Raw genomic sequence first — 19970 nt, 5'->3', positions numbered from 1 at the left:
ATATTCTATAAACCGCATTAAACTTAATCTCTTGATGTTTATCTCATTAATCCTCGACGAGGTAAAACAGAGTTTTAATAGATAATTTTAAATTTACATTTATATTATATTTTTGAAGACAGGAAAAAAAAATATTATTCGACCTTCCTCCTCATTCCTCGAGTTCTTGTCAGGGTATGGTGACACTCTTAACATTGTTAGCTTGCTGCCTCCATTGACTCGATGTAGGAATTTTCCCAACAGAGTCTTCATTTGATCTGCCCATTTTGTTGGAGATTTTCCTCTTGGTCTTCAGCCTTCTATCTTTCTTTATATTACCAAGAGTTCCATAGTATCCGTTCTTCTAGCTATGTGGCTGAAATAAGTTAGGCATGTTCGGTTCACTTTTTTTAATAGCATAGCCTGTGTTATATTAAGCTCTTCCAGAATTTACAGGTTGGTTCTGTGTTCTGTCCACGATACGCATATAATTCTTCTGTATATTTTTTTGAGAGATTTGAGAGAGAGTTTTGAGTTGAAGAGTTTTTTAGTTACGTATCGAGTAATTAACCTCAAACTTATTAGTTCAATCCTACAAGTTCTTATTGATTTAATGTTACCTATATCAACTAATATTTTTATTAATAATTATACTAAATAAATTCAAGATAGAATATAATCTGGCAAAAGCCAAACTAAAGACAAAAGTGATAGTAATGTGTACAAAAAATATCTAAATTTCAAAGTGCCCAAGACATTTCTTTCATATGGATTTAATCTTGATTGCCTACCTTTTCTTTTAAAATATTTTTATTATATCAAATTTATAATAAATATGTTTTGTGTACTAACGACTGTGTCCATTATATAAGTAAAATTAATAATATTTTGTGTTATTTTAATCAAATATTCTTATTCTTCTTCTTCCTGTCGATTGGTAACTTATCTCTTGCTATTTTGACACGGGTCTCCTCCATTCTCTTTGTGTGGTTATTCCATTCTTTTTTTCTATTTTGTGTCCATTCATTTATACACTGTACGTTACATTTTCTTCTGTCTTCACTTCTCTTTCGATCTCTCTACGTATTTTCTGTAATTCTTCTCAGTACTCTCATCTTTGCCGTTTCCAGTATCCTTTGTGTTGTGGCTGTGTTGGATCTTGTTTCTGAGGCATATGTCATTCTTGGTCTTACACTGGCTTTATACATTCTTGTATAAGTGCTGCTCTGAAGAGTTCTATAGAACTGCATTTAAACCAGTCCCTTAAATTCTTCAATCATGACACTCTCCTTCTTCCTATACTCCTTCCTCCTCTTATCTTTCCCTGTATTATCAGCCTTAGCAGTTCATATCGCTGTTCCCTCATTACGTGTCCCAGATATTGTAACTTTCTTATTTTTATTGTATTTATTATTTCGCATTCTTTGCCCATTTCTCGCAATACTTCCGTGTTAGTTTTCTTCTGTGTCCATGCTATTCTAAGCTATTCTCTGCATTAGATGCAGATAATAGAATGTCCATGCTATTCTCTGCATCTAAGGTCTTTGTTGCAGAGAATTGTTTTCATTTTTACAAACGCCTATTTCTATCCTGGCTCTTATTTCGGTTCTTTGATCATTATTGTCTGAAATCCAGGGTCCTAGGTATTTGTATTTATCAACCCTTTCTATCGGTACATTTCCCAAATGTATGTTTGTTGGTATGTTTGTTTTCTTTAATATTATCATGTATTTGGTCTTTTTTATATTCATTTTTAGCAGTAATTGGAGTTGTTCAACAGAGCTTGCCATAATCACGGTGTCATCTGCATATCTTATGTTGTAAATAGATCTTCCGTTAATTGTTATTCCTTCACTTTGAGATAGTAATGCTTCTTCAAAAATTGCTTCACTATATACATTAAATAGTAGTGGAGACAATACATCCCTGCCTAACTCCTCTCCTGATTTCTATTTCTGGACTGGGTTCGTTATCTATTACGATTTGTGCTCATTGATTCCAGTAGAGGTTTGTTAATATTCGTAAGTCCCTATGGTCTATGTTTTTTGTCTTTAGAATTTGGACTAATTGTTCATGTTCTCCATAGCTAGACAGTGTAATTCTTAAGTATTTTATTTCCTTATAATCAAATATAACTCTTTAACATTGTATTCCCGCTATAGACCCTCTATAATATCTATAAATAGCCATTTATTGGACAGGTCGAAAGTGTTGCCACATCTAATGTAACGGTCTGATGATTAAGACGGACATGGAACGGACTTTTTTAGGCTTAGCTTTCTATAAGCTTCTGTATTATTACTTATATAGTTACTTATTTTGTAGGTATACTTTACACCAAAAACAGCTACCTCTTTAGAGTGTCGCTTATGCTGTGCCACTGTACAACACAAAAACTTAATTGAGCACGTACAAGGGAAAATGCATAAGAATATCATATTGGATCTATTTAATAGTAAAAAGTTATCCGAATATTATCTGTTAGAACACCATCTAAGTATGTACGGCATAAATACTGAGAAATTAAAACCTAAAGATTCAGCAAAAGAAACTCCGGAGAAAAAACCTAGGGAACGAAGACAGAAAAGCAGATCCACTTCAAGAAATGAAGGTAAATATAAATTATAGTATTCAGAATTTTCCTATATAACTTTTATTGCATGTTATTGTTCAGATGTTCACACATTTCCGCGTATATTTAAAGAAAATTGGTATTTTTTGATATTCAAAATGAAGTAAGATGTACTTTGTACACAAACAAAGAAAAAGTGCCACATTTGGGCCAGGATCTCCTATACGCCAGCACCTCTGCATTAATTAATTCAGCTCATAGTTCATTTTTATTCTCTACGAACTATCGCTACAATGGGTTGGTCCAAATGTCTTTCTTAATATTTTACGCTCAAATATTCTCAATTGATTTTTATCAGTGGTTGAAAGGGTCTACGTTTTACATCCATATGTGAACACTGGTCTAATTACTGTTTTGTAGATTCTAAGCTTAGACTCACGATTCAGTAACATAGTTTTCATTAAGTCTTTGTATGTATAAAAGCACTTATTACCGCTAAGAATCCGTGCTTGTATTTCTTGATTGACTTTGTTGCTGTCATTTATTATTGAGTCTAGGTAGGAAAAGGTGGAGGCATATTCGTAGGTATGGTTGTCTACCTTCAAATTTTCATGTCGATTCGATTTTGTGCACTCCATATATTTTGTTTTCTTTTCAATTATATTTAGACCAAATGCAGCGGCTTCCCGTTTCAAATCTATAAAATATCTAAAAAAAAATTACTAAAAATCCTTTATAAAAGGTATATAATTTAAAAAAACCCAATCGGGCTATATCACAAAACGTTTTCGGAATCCATATTCCATCATCAGTGCACTAGGTGGGTATACATGTATTGAGCCACTAAATATGTGGGTAAAAACCCATTAAAAATTGTGTTTTTAAATTTAGTTTACATTATATGGTGATCAATTCTATGATGTTAAAGTTACCAGTGGATTTGGTAACATGGCGACGTATGACTCCACGTGAAGTTGCTGGTCCTGAGACGATAAGTCCTGAGTCATACGTCGCCATGTTACCAAATCCACTGGTAACTTTAACATCATAGAATTTATCACCATATAATGTAAACCAAATTTAAAAAACAATTTTTAACGGGTTTTTACCCACATATTTAGTGGCTCAATACATGTATACCCACCTAGTAAGTATTAACCACATTTTGTATTAACCTTGGTCAAAATTTAAATTTCACGTTCTTTTTAATTAAGTGGTTATATAATTTTTAGGTGCACTGATGATGGAATTTGGATTCCGAAAACGTTTTGTGATATAGCCCGATTGGGTTTTTTTAAATTATATACCTTTTATAAAGGATTTTTATTAAAATTTTTTGTTATGGTATACAGCCAACTACAGGAGCTTTGATTCCTTGTGGATTATAAAATATCTGTCTGTAACTCATTTCTAGTATTTCGAGTAAATTTAAAGTAGTCCAGTAAAGTCTTTTTGTTGCTATGGAAAATTAAATTTTCCATCGACATCACAACTTTTACTTCATGGCCTTCTGTAATCACTAGTTTTATTTTCTGTTAAACGTTTTTTAAAGCCTCTCCCAGTCTCACCTATGTATAAATTTGGATATGTACCACAAGTAAATAGTTGACGATACACCGTAGACATTAAAAAATAGTATTATAGTTTTGTTTTTTGAACATGAATTTCCATCAAGTAACCGCCAAGTTAATAAATAGTTTGTTTTGTTTGTTTTTAGACGTAGTCGAAGTTGAACATGTTATTGTACGGGCTTTTCCCTATGCTCCAACGAACACCTCAACAGATCTTATTCCAAATAGATATGCCGCACATATTAAATTTTTTAAAGATAGAGGCACCTATTTTGGCTGTGATGCGTGTAAATTTAACGTTAAAAAGAATAGAGTTGATTTAAAGAACCACATTTTGTCAGAGCGGCATCAGAAATCTTCTCAAATTAAAACGCCAGCATATAAATATTTATGTGAACCTTGCCAGCATATCCTGAAAGACGAAAATGATTGGGACAAACATTTCAGCAGTGGAAATCAACATCGGTAAGTAGTTTTATTTTGTCTGAGAATTCCTCTAAAATTCAACTTCTTTTCTATATATTTGCTTTTATATCTTGTATATTTAAGATTGTCAAGTTAACGTTTCAAAAATAACGACTGCAAAGGAGTTCGCGATTTAAGATGCAGTAAAATGGTGGCGCGTAAATTTATTACTATTGAAATGAGAATTTATTTAACTGCTATGTCTTTATTTAATTTATAATGTCTTTAATAAAAGGTTCTTATTTTAATTTATTAAAAAGCACGATAACTTATATCAATTTATTTAACGAATAATACATAATTTATATATAGGCGAACGTAACATTTAAATCGCGAGCGCGTCTTCAAAATCAACTGATCCTCCATATAAAAACGTTTTGATTTATATAGATAAATTGCCGTTATCTCGAAAAGTCGAACACCCTCTAGACTAGACTGAGTGGCAACAAACAGGTATTTTCACATCGGCGGGCCTCCAGAAATTTCGAACTGGTGTTTTTATAGCATCATGTGTCAGGTAGACATGACCTAGAAAATACTCGAATGAATAGCATATCAGTAATAAACATATTTACCGTTTTTGGGTCAGAATTTATCGTAACACTATCAAGGAAGTCTTTGTAACGACTGATCCGTGATAGATGTGCAATATATTTTTTAGTTTTTGTAGAATCTTTAACGACAATAGTTGCAATATTAAAGTTGGCCAGTTGCTAAAGGCAATACATAATACGATACAATTTAAAAATACCTCTTACATTATAGAATACCTGTGGAGGTTTGGAAGACTGTAGAAAAGGAAGAGGTTGATGTGTTGTGGCAAATGATGAATATAATATATGAGGAAGAAAGGATGCCCAATGCATAGAGGGGGAGTGTAATGGTATAAAGATAAAGGGGACATTCAGGACTGTAAGAACTATGGAGTTACAATAAAAATCTGAGAGAGAACTGTAGAGCGAAGGTTAAGGAGTGAACATCGATATGAGAAGAACAGTTTGGGTTTATGCCAGGAAGGGGGACAATGGATGCCTTGTTTGCTTTGACACAGTTGATAGTGAAATACGGTAAGAAGAAAAAAGAGCTATATTTGGTTTTTGTAGGTCTTGAGAAGGCATGCTACACAGTTCCTAGACAAGACCGAAAGCTTTCTTACTGAGTCCCTACGTGCTTAATCTTCTTATGGATTTACTGACGGAGGACGTAAGGGAGGAGTCCCTAGTCATCTGCGAATGATATTGTGTAAGTGGAGGAGAGCAAAGAAATGTTGTAGGAAAAGTTGGTGAGTTGGAGAAGGGCTATTGAAGAGGGAGAACTTAAGGTAAGCAAGTCGAAAACGGAGTATGTGTGATTGAGAAAAACTGAAATGGTTGAAGACATCGGATTGCTTGGGGAAAAATTAGGACAGGATACAGGCTGGTTGGTTTAACTACCGAATATGTTTGATTGAATATGAGTACAGATTAAGAAGCAGTGGTGACAAAATGCAGCCCTGTCTAATCCCCCGGTGAATTTCAATTTAATTGAATATTCAGTTCATATTGTTCGTAGTAGACGTCAAGTTCAAAATCTAGTGACGAGCTCATTTGGTGACATCAATCTACGAACGAAACGGTAAGACAGAGTCGAACTAGTTTTTGCATTAGTAAAATAGTTAAGAGTATTTATTATTTTTCTTCAGTCCTTTTTATTACTTTATATGGAATTCAACATGAAATTAAAATAGGTATCGTAAACTGGGGTAACTTTGTTCCACTTTTAGGAGTTATTAAAGGAATTGCGAGGAAAAATGTATAAAATTTCGACTAGTATTATGTTTTTTTAATAAGTGATGAAAAAAGTATGTATGGTATTTTTTCTTCTAAAAATAATTAATTAAATTTTTTTTCTTTAATAAAAAGTGGAGCAAAGTTGCCTATAGGGTGGGGTAACTTTTTCTCCACCCCATAAAAGCATGAAATTTTGTATAGTAACATATAGTTGGAGCAAAGTTCATGGGTTGCTTATATTAACCTTGTTCCAAAGATATTATTTGTGCAAAAAAAACTAAAAAAGAAAGCGGCGTTATGTAATTAAAAATAATAAACAATAATAAGTGTTAATTATTACGTGAACTTAATTCAGAAATCATAAAAGTTCCCCTTTTAGAAACTTGTTTTGGAGTATTAATACAACCTAGTACATCAGTCCATAGGTAAGTCAGTACATCCTTTTTTAAAGGCCACTTCCACAGTTTGATAGATTTTTATACACTTTCAAAATTATTATGTTTGTTTTCTTTGTCGTCTAAAAAATCTACAAATTCATTTTCAACTTCTTTCTCCCTGGCAAGCTCTTCAAAGTCTACATCGTCCGATGAATTGTCATCAAATTCCTTCTCTTTCGCCCTAAAGCAATAACAATATTTGATTCCTCATCGGAAGATTCGTCAGGAGTTATTGGTTGCTTATTGGTATTCATGCCAGAGGTTGTAAGTTCTTCCATATCTGCATCGTTGACTGCACAAACACTTTTCCAGCCTTCCTCAACATTCAGCCCTGCCTCTAAATTAGATTTGATTTGTGGACCAAGCAAGTCCATCACCTTTGACGACAATGGAGGAAAGTGTTGCTTTTGCGTATTGCGGATGCTATCTTCAGTACTTTTCCAATCTGACAAAATTTTTCGCCAGGCTATTTTTAGGGGCCGAAAGAAAGCCACGTCTAGAGGTTGCGTCAAATGTGTACTGTTTGGAGGCAGACAAATTAAATGATTGTCGTTTTCACGACAGAGTTGAAGTGCATGTACTGTAATATGTGAAGAGAGGTTGTCGCATAGTAATACCTTTTTACATTTCAGCTTCCTAAACCTAGTTACCAACTGGAATTCAAGCCAATCTGCAAAAATATTTGCATCGAACCATCCAGAACTGCTAGCGTTGTAACGGCATCTTTTTGGCCCATTCTCAGCCCAAGTAGTCCACATTTTAGCAGCCCGGTAAATAACATAGGGCGGTAAAAGTTCACCTTCGCCGTTTCCACACAACATAATGGACACAGAGGTCTTTGAAGCGTTTCTAATTAGTTCTGAATACTTGCAACCTCTCTTGACAATGACTTCCTTTTTGCCGGGATCATCAGTGAGATTAGTTTCGTCACAATTCCATATATTTGATGAATGAACGCGTCTAACTACACTGCCAGATTTTCGAAAAAGCTTCTCAATATGTTTTCATCAACTCCTGCTCGTACACGTTTAATATTTTCTGCAAAACTTGGGAAAATTTCAGGATGTCTGACCATAAATTTTTTGATCCTCCTCTCCAGGGAAGTTATCCTTGAACATTTTGACATTTCCACAACGGTTTAAATAATTTTTGATAATGTTTCTCAGTTCCCTTGCGTTAATAGGGAACCCATAATCTCCCATATAAATCAGGCAATTGACAAATTGGTTTTCTTCGCCGGGCGTAAATACGTTTTGCCTCCCGGGTGCTTTGGAATGTTTCCCTTTCATTTTATTTAAAATGGTCCTTCTTGGAATCTTATATTTTTCTTTTGTCTTTCTGTGTGAGATTTCACATCTTCTTATTTCATTTAAACAATCTTGTAGAATTTCTTGTGTATAGTCAGCATAGCGCCGTGATCCTAGTAATCTTGTAGTTATTCTAGGCATATCTGTAACAAAAATATATATTAAACATAATATATATTTCGGGGTAACTTTGCGCCACTTTTTTAGAGGAAATTTACCCCGAATCACCTGATAATTTGTAAAATTAGGTTAGAAAAAGAAAATTTTATCATTTGCTCATTTTTAAGTCACAATTTAGTGAAAAAGTTGATAAACAGTAAACACTTAACGCATACACAAATACTTACTTGCGAGATAATAGCACAACTTTCTACACACACCAAATTTTATACGTACGAGACACCGAAGTTTTTACACCACTACCTTTTGGACTCGCTGTATACATGTAAATGGAAGAACAAGTTGATGCTGCACGTGGGGAGACTTAGTTAATAGGCAACCAGTAAAACAACGACGCTCGTTTTGTAAAGACGGTTTTTAATGCATAGGTAAATTAAAATGAAACTTTTTTAGTAATGGAGCAAAGTCACCCTGGCAGGGGCAAAGTTACCTCGGTTTACGGTAACGTTTTTAGGCTTTATTTTGTTTCGAACATCGTATTTCCAATGTTTAAGTGATTTACAGAATATAATAGAACATCTAAATGACACATAATGTCTATGGAATAAAGATGAATTTAAAGAAAATAAAATGTATGAAAGTCACTAAAAACCGTACAAACAACAATGTTGAAGTTAGTAAAAGATATAATCTTTTAGCGAAAGCCGCTATCGCTTTATTAAATTAAATGGCCAAATATATGGCCTAGGAGGACAAATTCGTTAAACTTCCCGTGCTCGAATCGGTATCAATAAAGTGTTATGATCATTTCTGCCTAGCCCAGCCTCATCAGACACTTTGGGCTGATACAAATTCAAACTCGGAAAGTCCAACGAATGTCTCCCAAAACTTCACTACAACAGTAGTTAGCTTACAAAGGCGTCACCTGCTTTGGCGGCCGTGAACGAAAGCGATATGATAATATCGTTTTCTGTATCCTTTGCGCTATGCGAAATGTGTAAAAGATAAAATCTTTTAGCGAAAGCCGCTATCGCTTTATTCAATTAAATAGCCAAATATATGGCCTAGGAGGACAAATTCGTTAAACTTCCCGTGCTCGAATCGGTATCAACGAAGTTTAACGAATTTGTCCTCCTAGGCCATATATTTGGCCATTTAATTTAATAAAGCGATAGCGGCTTTCGCTAAAAGATTATATCTTTTACACATTTCGCATAGCGCAGAGGATACAGAAAACGATATTATCATATCGTTTTCGTTCACGACCGCCAAAGCAGGTGGCGCCTTTGTAGCTAACTACTGTTGTAGTGAAGTTTTGGGAGACATTCGTTGGACTTTCCGAGTTTGAATTTGTATCAGCCCAAAGTGTCTGATGAGGCTGGGCTAGGCCGAAATGATCATAACACTTTATTGATACCGATTCGAGCACGGGAAGTTTAACGAATTTGTCCTCCTAGGCCATATATTTGGCCATTTAATTTAATAAAGCGATAGCGGCTTTCGCTAAAAGATTATATCTTTTACACATTTCGCATAGCGCAGAGGATACAGAAAACGATATTATCATATCGTTTTCGTTCACGACCGCCAAAGCAGGTGGCGCCTTTGTAGCTAACTACTGTTGTAGTGAAGTTTTGGGAGACATTCGTTGGACTTTCCGAGTTTGAATTTGTATCAGCCCAAAGTGTCTGATGAGGCTGGGCTAGGCCGAAATGATCATAACACTTTATTGATACCGATTCGAGCACGGGAAGTTTAACGAATTTGTCCTCCTAGGCCATATATTTGGCCATTTAATTTAATGTTGAAGTTGATTACTATGTTTTACTTTCAATAACATATTTAAAATCGAGTTTAGAAAACTTATTTTCTCATAGTTTTTTAAGCCAACTTTTTTCACTGTCAGTTTTTAATTTTTAGACATTCCAAACAGCCACAAAGTCGAATGGATAAATTTGCTGAGTACGAGTGCACTACTTGTCACCATGTCATTTTCGGCGATGAGATATCCACAACGCGGCATAAAACAAAAGCAGGAGGAGGAAAAAGAGAAAAACCCTCCGGTAAGTTCTTGTAGTAATAAATAAATCCAATAAAATATTATATTATTTGGTTGAGTTTACCGAAAGTACAAGCTGAATATAGCCGCAAATGTCAACCATGAAATAAAATATTTCGGTTTGGCAGTATTGGGATGTTTTTATAATGCATATGTTGTATGCTTCAAATATAAAGAGAGAAAGCATTTGTAAAGTACATGTTGATTATACCATTTTATGAATTTTGCAATTTTTAATTTATGAAACAATAACGAGTAAATATTTGTCTCTTTCGAGAATAATTGCAAACATCTGTTGTAATCTGGCAACTGCTAATGTGACGATTGCCAAATCTGTCCCCTAATCTATCAAATGGTAATTGCCAAAAAAAATTTCTAATAATTAACTGCAACTAATCTCAAACGAAACAAATATTTACTCATTCTTGTTTTATATAAATCAAAAATTGCATAATTCGTAACATAATATAAACAAAATGTACTTTTCTAAAGATTTATCTTTTTATATTTGAAGCATACAGCATCTACATTATAAAAACATGCCAACACTGCTAAACCGAATTTTTTTGTTCCATGTTTGACATTAGCGGTTATAATCAGCTTGTACTTTGGGTAAACTTAACCTATTATTTATATCTTTGTGATAAATAATTACTTATATATATATATTAGTAATTATGTAAATATTATGAAAACTTATTTTATAAACTAGATCGAATGTATTATCTTATTATTATATGTATCTGTATGTATCTTATTATTATAAGCAGAAATATATTCTATTTTTACAATGTAAAGTGACCAGCAAGGAAACATATTTTGTTACGCGCCGCCAATGATCGAACTCAAAATTTCCGAGAATGCATGATACACACGTGATTTCGGCTACTTTTGACCACTTACGACGCGTGATTTGTGATTTATAGTTTCATTTAATATTGGCCAGACTACAGTAGGCAACAAAACATACTAGAGATGCCATAGGCTAATGAAGGACAAGACTTATCCATATCGATAAATTCAGAGCTGAAAATATACAGAGTTACAATCAGACCAGTAGTTACATCATCGAGCAAAAAGACAAAAGAGGGAATCTAATCGTTATGAAAAGGAGACCAAAAAAGTGACCTCTGATGGCGGACATATCCGGAAATGCGAATGCGCTAAATTTAAATTTCATGACACTTCACAATAATCATACAGTGGTGGAGGGTTCTAATTTCTCTATTTATTTGTTATATTAAATAATATTAATATTACATAATATTAATACATATTACACTTAAAATACTTTTTTAACATTAGAACACAATAAAGTTTTAATTAAATAATAACAATAATACTCTAAAATGTGAAACAATTGTTAAAAAACTTCAATAGAAAATACTAATAATCTTTCATGTGACAGTTGGGACAAACAATCACATCAGCAATAACATAACCCAACTAAATTTGATTTCTTAAACAAGAAAAGAGTCTCTCTTTCCTTGTTTAATGTGGCCTCTCAAGATGGCACTTCCTGTCTAACAATATTTTTGCCCCCACTACCTTTACATTCCCTCCTTTGTCTTTTTGCTCGATGAGTTACATGTAGTTGGGACAATAAGCCTCACAAATAAAGATGAAGAAAGATTAAGAATATTCGAAAGGCTGTGAAGCATGTCTGCTTACAAAACAGGAAAGAAATAAGATAAAACGGCTGAAATGAAATATCTGAGAAGAGTAAAATGTATTTCACGAATAGACAAAGTGAGAAATCAAATATTGCCATAGACTTAAACATTAAACTAATAACACATTTTATAGAAAGGAGAAAACTTGGCTGGTTAGATCAATAGCAATATAACTGTTAAGCGAATATAGGAAGCAAGATCGACAAAAAATGGAATAACTGGAAGACCTAAAGAGGCTTGAGATGATGCGGTTGGGAAGATATTGAAACAGAAAGGCAAAACATGGGATGAAGCGAATGAAATTGCGAAAAATGGAAGGACCGGAAAAATTTTGTAATTGACTTTTCTTTGAGAAATAAATCCATTTTGGTAATTACCCACTATATTTTTTGTGTGTCCTTGAATCCTTTTTTTAATAAAAGCACTATCAGCGTTTGTCATTAAACTTTCTTTTACTTCTTTAGTTTTGTTTATGTACCTAAGTAGTGGTTTATTTGATTGTTTACAAAATATTGCCAATATCATGTTACCATAAGAAGTGTCCACATTAAAAAGCATAAAACAAATCAACGTTATCTCAAGAATGTAATGCAAGTATTATTTATAAGACCAAAAATATGAAGCAGTAACTTATCTGTAGACGGCTGTAGACAAAATTGTGTATATGATTCATTAAAATAATTAGCAATAGCAAGCATTAGTCATATACAGATATACAGCATCACATCGTTAAAACAGGCATTAATTATGCAAACAAATAATATATTTAAATGTAGGTCAGTCTCGCTACAAAGTTATGTTTATTATAATATGCTTACCTTACATTACATCAAGAGTTATACTGGAATTTATGATTATGTTTCTTTTTTACATGATGAGTGTTCAGTATTTATAATTTGCTTCGAGGCGAGTAATATGATCCATTTATATACCGCGCAGTGTACAAATATTTACAGTTTACAAATCCATTATAACGTGTCGGTTTTTGGTGGTTCTCCGAACTATAATTCTTGCGATTCTTACATCTCAGTGTTGTTAACTCTATGGATTTATCTGTAGATCTACGGATTTTCGAATTTACTTAGGATTTTCGGATATCGATCACATTTCTACGGATTTTCCAGCTGCAGCAATCAAGAATAAAATTGGGATTTTTTACTCTTAGCTTTTTATAAAAATAGAATTTTTACTCTTAGACTCTTAGCTTTTTATAGAAATAGAAATATTTATCAAATAATTAATTGACATCTAGTCCCCTGTAATGCCGTGAAATGATGAATTTCAATTTTCGTAACAGGTTAATCCTCGGCGCTTAGGGGAATAACAATGATCTCAGATGGAATGCTAAGATTTACCTTGGGGACTCCCCGTCCTAACATTATAAATAATAATATGAGCTATTCGGAAATCTACTGTTTAAATTTGTTATCATCAAAAAAAATTGATAGTATTTTTAATACGTTTGTATTAAAATTTATTTGATACTTCCCTGTATTGTTTAAAAATTACATGCAAAGAATGAGAAATCCCGGAAATTCGTAATTGTAATTTGATACCTAAACCATAACAATTAACATCATTCGGTATCGGCACCTATTAGTAACAATAAATCATTCACCCACTCTTAAACTTTTATGTAAATATGGTAAATATTATGACCTAAATTCTGATGTAAGCCTTTGGTACCATCAAATTTGAAAACGATTTGAATTATGGATGTTTGGAATAATAACTTCGACCTAATTATTTACGGTCTTTAACTTTTGAACAGTGATTACCATGCCAGTAATCACTGTAAACATCCTCACTGTTTACGTTGAATTAGATATACGTTAAATTTTATGTATGTATTATATAATATATAAAATAAAAATAAATCTACTGTTTTTGAAAGGAAATCTCCTGTTTTCTATTGCCCTTTTCTCCTGTTGTTGAAAATATCCATCTGGCAACACTGTACCAAGCACATGTTTCTGTTCTACGGATTTCTACGGATTTTTGAAGCGCCCTCTACGGAAATATTCAGTTGCAGAGTTAACAACACACTTGACTTAATTTAATCTCCTGTTGCATGCGCGTAACCTATCTTGTGTACTGATTGAAATTTGTTAGTTATATATTTAGTTGTTATTGTTAGCACAACTTTAGTGAAAAATATAAACTATAGTGTTTTTTACATTTTTAGAGTGTCGATAATTGTAAAATAGTCTAGTTAAAAACTTCAACAATGAGATTGAGGTATTCCCTGAGGGGACAGGTATATCTACACAGAGGTTAGTGATAGTGATACCTTAATTCGATTTTTACGATTCTGTTTGTTAGGATTAAGACAATAAATTCAATTTATATAATATGTGTTGGCTTATCAGTTAAAATTATTGGTAATATAAGTAGAACAAGAGGACAGTTACGGATGCTTCAACTTACTGATTGATTGTACAATGCATTTTATTGGGTGCCAAACGTTCTTTTATGTAACTTCCATTTAAAATATGTCTTATTTTTAAAACTACCGCTATTATCCGCCATTATATACCACGAAACAACAAGAAATGACACGATTGGTCGATTGACAACCGTTAAGTTAAACGTTTCATTTCATACATCGATTTATATTTATAGTATATTATATCGATGTTTCATATTATGATTATGCTCAATAAGATCAATTCTAACCAGTGTTGCCATAGTTATACAAAATATGTTTTCTTATGAAAAATAAAAATTTAGATTTTTAATTATATTACATTTTATTCTTATCTACTTTTAACAAAAATTACTGCTTTGTTATCAGGATTAGGTTAGGTTTGGTTACGTTAAGTTCATAGACATATAATACAAATAGATTGATTGCGGCAATACAGTCGCGTTCCCCCAGAGCGACAGAGAACTGACAAAGCGTCTTAATCTCAGCGTCTCTTTCTAATTTGTCAGGTTTATCGACCACGTGACCTAAGTGACCAATGAGAAGATCACGTGGTCCATTAACCCGGTCCATAAGAGAGAGATGCAGGGACGGCTTTACGTCATTTTTCTCTGTCACACTGGGTTAACGGGCTGGTATTGGTATTGTAACAATTAGTCTATTTGTATTATATATGTCTATAGGGTTAGGTTAGATTTGGTTAGGTTAGGTTTGGTTACGTTAAATTAGATTAGGTATATTAACATTGATTTACATTTGTAATGAACAAATATAAAGAAAAATATGAAATTGTTTAAATAATAAATATTATGAGCTCTCCAGGCTAATTTTATTTTAGGTTAAGTTCATCATCATCATTCTGGCTTTACAACCCTACGTGGGTCCTAGCCTCCTCAAGATTTTCTCTCCACTCGTCCCTATCCATTGCCTTTCTCCGCCAAGAACGTATTCCCATATTTCTCATGTCTTCATCGATGTTATTAAGGAACCTTGTTCTGGGTCTTCCTCTTCTTCTCTGACCAATGGGTCTATCAAGGGGCGTTTTTTCTAGCTGGGTCATTTTGTTCCATCCGCATTACATGCCCTATCCACCTCAGACGTAATATCTTAATATGTTTTACGATATCAGGTTCCTGGTATATTCTATAAAGTTCAAAGTTTTATCGTCTTCTCCACACTCCATTGTCATTCACTGCTCCATATATTCGCCTTAGTACTTTTCTTTAGAAACATCATAACATGTTTTCATTAGAGTCCAGGTCTCTGAGCCATATGCTAGGACTGGGCATATTATTGTTTTGTATAGTTATATTTTTGTATTTCTCGATATAATTGTGGATTTAAGGAGGAGATTGAGCCCAAAATAGCATCTGTTGGACGTGCAAATTCTGAGGTTTATCTCTGCGGTAATATTTTCAGTGTTAAGGTGCGCTTTCAGGTATACGAATTCGTCCACTGCTTCGATGACATCGTTTTCTATAACAAGTGGTCGTAGGATTTGTGGTTGCGTGCTTATTTTCGTATACTTCGTTTTGTTGGTGTTTATTATTAAACCCATTTTTGTGGCTGATTCTTTTAATGCTACATATGCCTCTCGTACAGCGTTTTTCGCTGTACTAGAAAATACCAGATTTCTTATGTTTTGGGCACTTTTACTATGTAGTTTCCATCATAGAAAACAGTAAAATTTGAGCTTCTTTCACTTTTTAGGCCAAGTCCACAAAAAAAATCGCCATTTTAAAGGTGTACCCTCTTATTTTCAATAATTACCTATTATTATATAGGCCAAGTCCACCAAATATTATGTATGCGCCACATTGTTGTCATTTTTAAATGATTGAAAAACATGAAAATCACTTACAATAGACAGAATTCATTGATATAAATTTCAGGTTCGTAGATCTCGTACCATTTTATCTCGTATCAATAGTTACTGGTATCTATATTTTAGTAAATATTTTGTTGTCAATTTGATATTTTCATTGTTTTGGTGTTGTATTTTTTAGAACCCAAACTCACTGACGAAATTAAAAACCTGTTCAAAAATACGGAAGATATTGAAGAAGAATGTGAACGATTGATGGCCAACAACACCTTGATGTCTATACAGAAAACTAAGGATTGTACCAAACGAATAGAAGAAGTGCTGGCAACCGTTCTAGATCAGTGCAAAGCTTATCCTTTTGGTTCAAGAGAATCTGGACTTGGAAATGATGTAAGTGTAAAAGATTACGTACTAATATCTTCTTCCACCTCTTAATGTGACACTCTGAATCAACAAATATTGAATTTTTCAGAAAAGTGACTTGGATTTATACATCGATGTAGGAGGTATGTATTACGGAGACAAGAACCAGGATGCTTTATTTCAAGCACATATTGTAAAACAAGTGGAGAGTATTCTGAGCAAATATAGAACTGAATTTTCAAGAATCATTACTGTACCAGGAGCTAGAACCCCTATCGTTAAAGTACATCATATTTCCACTGGAATAGACTGCGATTTATCTTTCAGGCATGGATTGAGCGTCGAAAATACTAAATTTTTAAAGTAAGTTATGCTTCATGTTATTGATGTATCATTGAAGTATTCTACGGATAATTAAACTGGCGGTTCAAGTTAATTTCCACTTTTATTTGTTGTACAATTGGTTTATTTCATTCTATAATATACAGACTAGACTGACTATCCATAACAATGATGGATATTTATATAGCTATTGACAAATATTCTAGATAATTGAGATAATCAATCATAATCCAAAAGTAGTTCAGTCTTCCAAATCCGGTTTATGGCCAAATAGTAGGCGTTCTAGACAATTCGAGTAAAGTGATGCCGTATCGACAGTGTTCGATGTGTATGACTCACGCTGTAGAAAATTAATTGTATTTTCTACAAAAGTTTGTTAAATAAATAAACAATAATAATTCGATTATTCTCACCAATATATCTTAGTAAATTAAAGACTATACGATCAGCACGACATTCCTTCTTCGTGCTGTTTCGTATCTTCTGCGCCTGTCAGTTTCTTACAATTCAACTGTTAAAACCAACTACCCCTAAAGCACTTCGTCTTTGCCTTTTAAAATAGAAGCACACAAGTCAAACTTCCTTTTCAGCTTCTCAAATAGAAGCAAGTAATAGTTCTTCTCACGCTTCTTAAATAGAAGCAGTTTTCAAGCATAACTTATTTTATTAAATACCGTAAACCGGGGTTACTTTGCGCCCTCCGGTGTTACTTTTCCCCATTACGAAAAAAAGTTTATTTTAATTACCTACTAGAAATATGCGCAAAATACCCAACGCAACTACGAGTTAATTCAAGGTTGACAATTTGCCTATACGGTAACGCCACACCGGCTGTGCTACGTGCACTCTAGTTCTTTCAACAGCGGAGAGAAGATAAACTCTAAAATTCATTGTAATTTTAAGTCAAAAAATTTGGTGTTTAGTGAAGATTTCGTTTAATATCTTACAAGTAAGTATTGCTAAGTTGCTAGTGAATTGTATTATTATTGCTGTTAACCCAAAAAATATTCTAAAACCCTACATATTAGTTCAAACCGATATAATATTTTGCTATGCAAAATTTAACAATTTTGAGGTTAGTTTTACCCGGCGCAAAGTATACCCAAAACACGTTGTCAGGGTTACATTGCTCCATGAGACTGGAGCAAGGTAACCCCGAAACACGTTTTTGGGTCTACTTTGCTCCGAGGTAAAGTAACCCCAAAATATGTGTGAATTTTCTTTGTTAATTATTTATCAGCTTTTGAGTAAATTTTTATGGGTACTGATGTTTTAAAATAAAAATATTCATGACCAAAATCAATATATTATAAGAAAGTAATCTTATGTTTTGTTTCAGACATGCCCAGAAACTACATTAGAAGGCCTAGATCAAGAAGATATACAGACTACACTGCAGAGACATTGCAGGAGTGTTTAAATGCAATAAATGCAGGAGAAATTTCACACCGAGAATTAGAGAAAAAGTACAACATATCAAGAAGAACAATTTTAAATAAACTTAAAGGAAGATACCTAAGGAAATCTGGAAAACAGGCCATATTTTCTTTACAAGAAGATGATTTTGTTCAGTGTATTGTTGCATTGAGACAGTTTGGCTTTCCTGTAGATACAATAGAATTGCGTCACATTATTAAAGATTATTTGGACAGATGTGGTAGGGAAGTTAGGATTTTCCAGAATAATTTGCCTGGTCTAGAATAAGCCAAATCGTTTATTAACAGACATCCAGGTATATCCCGACGCTTCGCTGAGAATGTCAAGCGTACGAGAGCCGCAGTAAATGAGACAATGATAAGGAACTACTTTGAAAATTTAACGAAGGAAATTTAAGAGGTGCCTTCAAGGAACATATGGAATTTTGACGAAACAAACCTTACGGATGATCCAGGAAAAAAGAGAGTACTCGTGAAGAAATGTTGCAAGTATCCTGAATTAATTCGAAAAGACATAAATTTCCGTCATGTTTGCAGGAAATTCGGCTGGAGAACTGTTGCCTCCATATAAGATGTGGACCACGTGGACATAAAATGGGCCAAAAGGATGTCGATATAACGCTAGTTCTTCTGGGTGGTTTGATAGCAATATATTTACTGATTGGCTGGAGCTTCAATGATACCTAGGCTAAGAAAATTAGAAGGAAAGAAAATCCTAATATGCGACAACCTTTCTTCTCATTTGACAGTTCATTCGCTCAAATTATGTCGAGAAAACCAAGTAAGCCTAATTTGTTTACCCCCCAATAGCACACACTTAACTCAGCCTCTGGACGTGGCATTTTTTCGCCCAGTTAAAATAGCCTGGAAAAAAGTGCTATCGGACTGGAAAAATACCGAAGAAGGCATTAAAAATACAAATATTCAGAAACAGAACTTCCCACCACTGTTAGTAAAATTGATGGAAATTATTGCACCAACCATCAAAGATAATTTGATATCCGGTTTTCGCAAATGTGGGATATTTCCTTTGAATGTTGAGGAAGTTTTAACCCGTATACCTCGAAGTTCAAACAACACAGATATTGTAGAGTCCGCATTTCTTCAAATACTTGAAACACGAAGATCTTTGTCAACTAACACTACAAAGAATCGCAGAAAGAAAATCAACATTCCTCCTGGAAAAAGTGTGTGCGTTGATGAATCAATTGAGGAACCTACGACTTCCACTACAGCAAATGACGAGCAGCTGCCAGAATCTTCTACTTTTAGGGGAGAGGACACACTTAGTTTAAATGATGATTCATCGGACGATCTTAACTTCGATGAAATTGAAAAAGAGCAAGAGAAAGAAAGAGAATTCATAAATTTTGTAGAAGATAAATACTATCAAACAAATTAATTCCATTTTGATAAGGTAGTAAGAGAAGTTGGATGTTTTGTGGTCTTTTCTTTCGAAGGACAGGTCTATCCTGGACAAATTGTTTCCTTAACACTGATGAAGTTACAATTAATGCAATGCAAAAATCAATAAAAATGTGGAAGTGGCCTCCAAAGAAAGATCAACTTACATACTCTTGGTCCGATGTTCTTGGATCTATTAAACCTCCCAAACAGAATATTTGCT

At 33.6% G+C, this 19970-nt stretch overlaps 1 protein-coding gene across 3 annotated transcripts in view; it reads left to right on the top strand.

Moving 5' to 3' along the window:
* Positions 1-19970, top strand: part of LOC140437723 (uncharacterized) — a 42767-nt gene that overhangs the window by 13969 nt on the left and 8828 nt on the right. For all 3 annotated transcript variants that reach the window (XM_072527409.1, XM_072527408.1, XM_072527410.1), the window contains 5 exons: positions 2305-2590; positions 4269-4587; positions 10141-10283; positions 16384-16592; positions 16675-16928. In XM_072527409.1, coding sequence (XP_072383510.1) covers positions 2305-2590; positions 4269-4587; positions 10141-10283; positions 16384-16592; positions 16675-16928 — 1211 coding nt within the window. The remainder of the gene's footprint in view (positions 1-2304; positions 2591-4268; positions 4588-10140; positions 10284-16383; positions 16593-16674; positions 16929-19970) is intronic.

Source organism: Diabrotica undecimpunctata, chromosome 3 (genome assembly GCF_040954645.1).
Source record: "Diabrotica undecimpunctata isolate CICGRU chromosome 3, icDiaUnde3, whole genome shotgun sequence".
NCBI lineage: Eukaryota > Metazoa > Arthropoda > Insecta > Coleoptera > Chrysomelidae > Diabrotica > Diabrotica undecimpunctata.
This window is presented reverse-complemented; position numbering and strand designations above follow the sequence as displayed.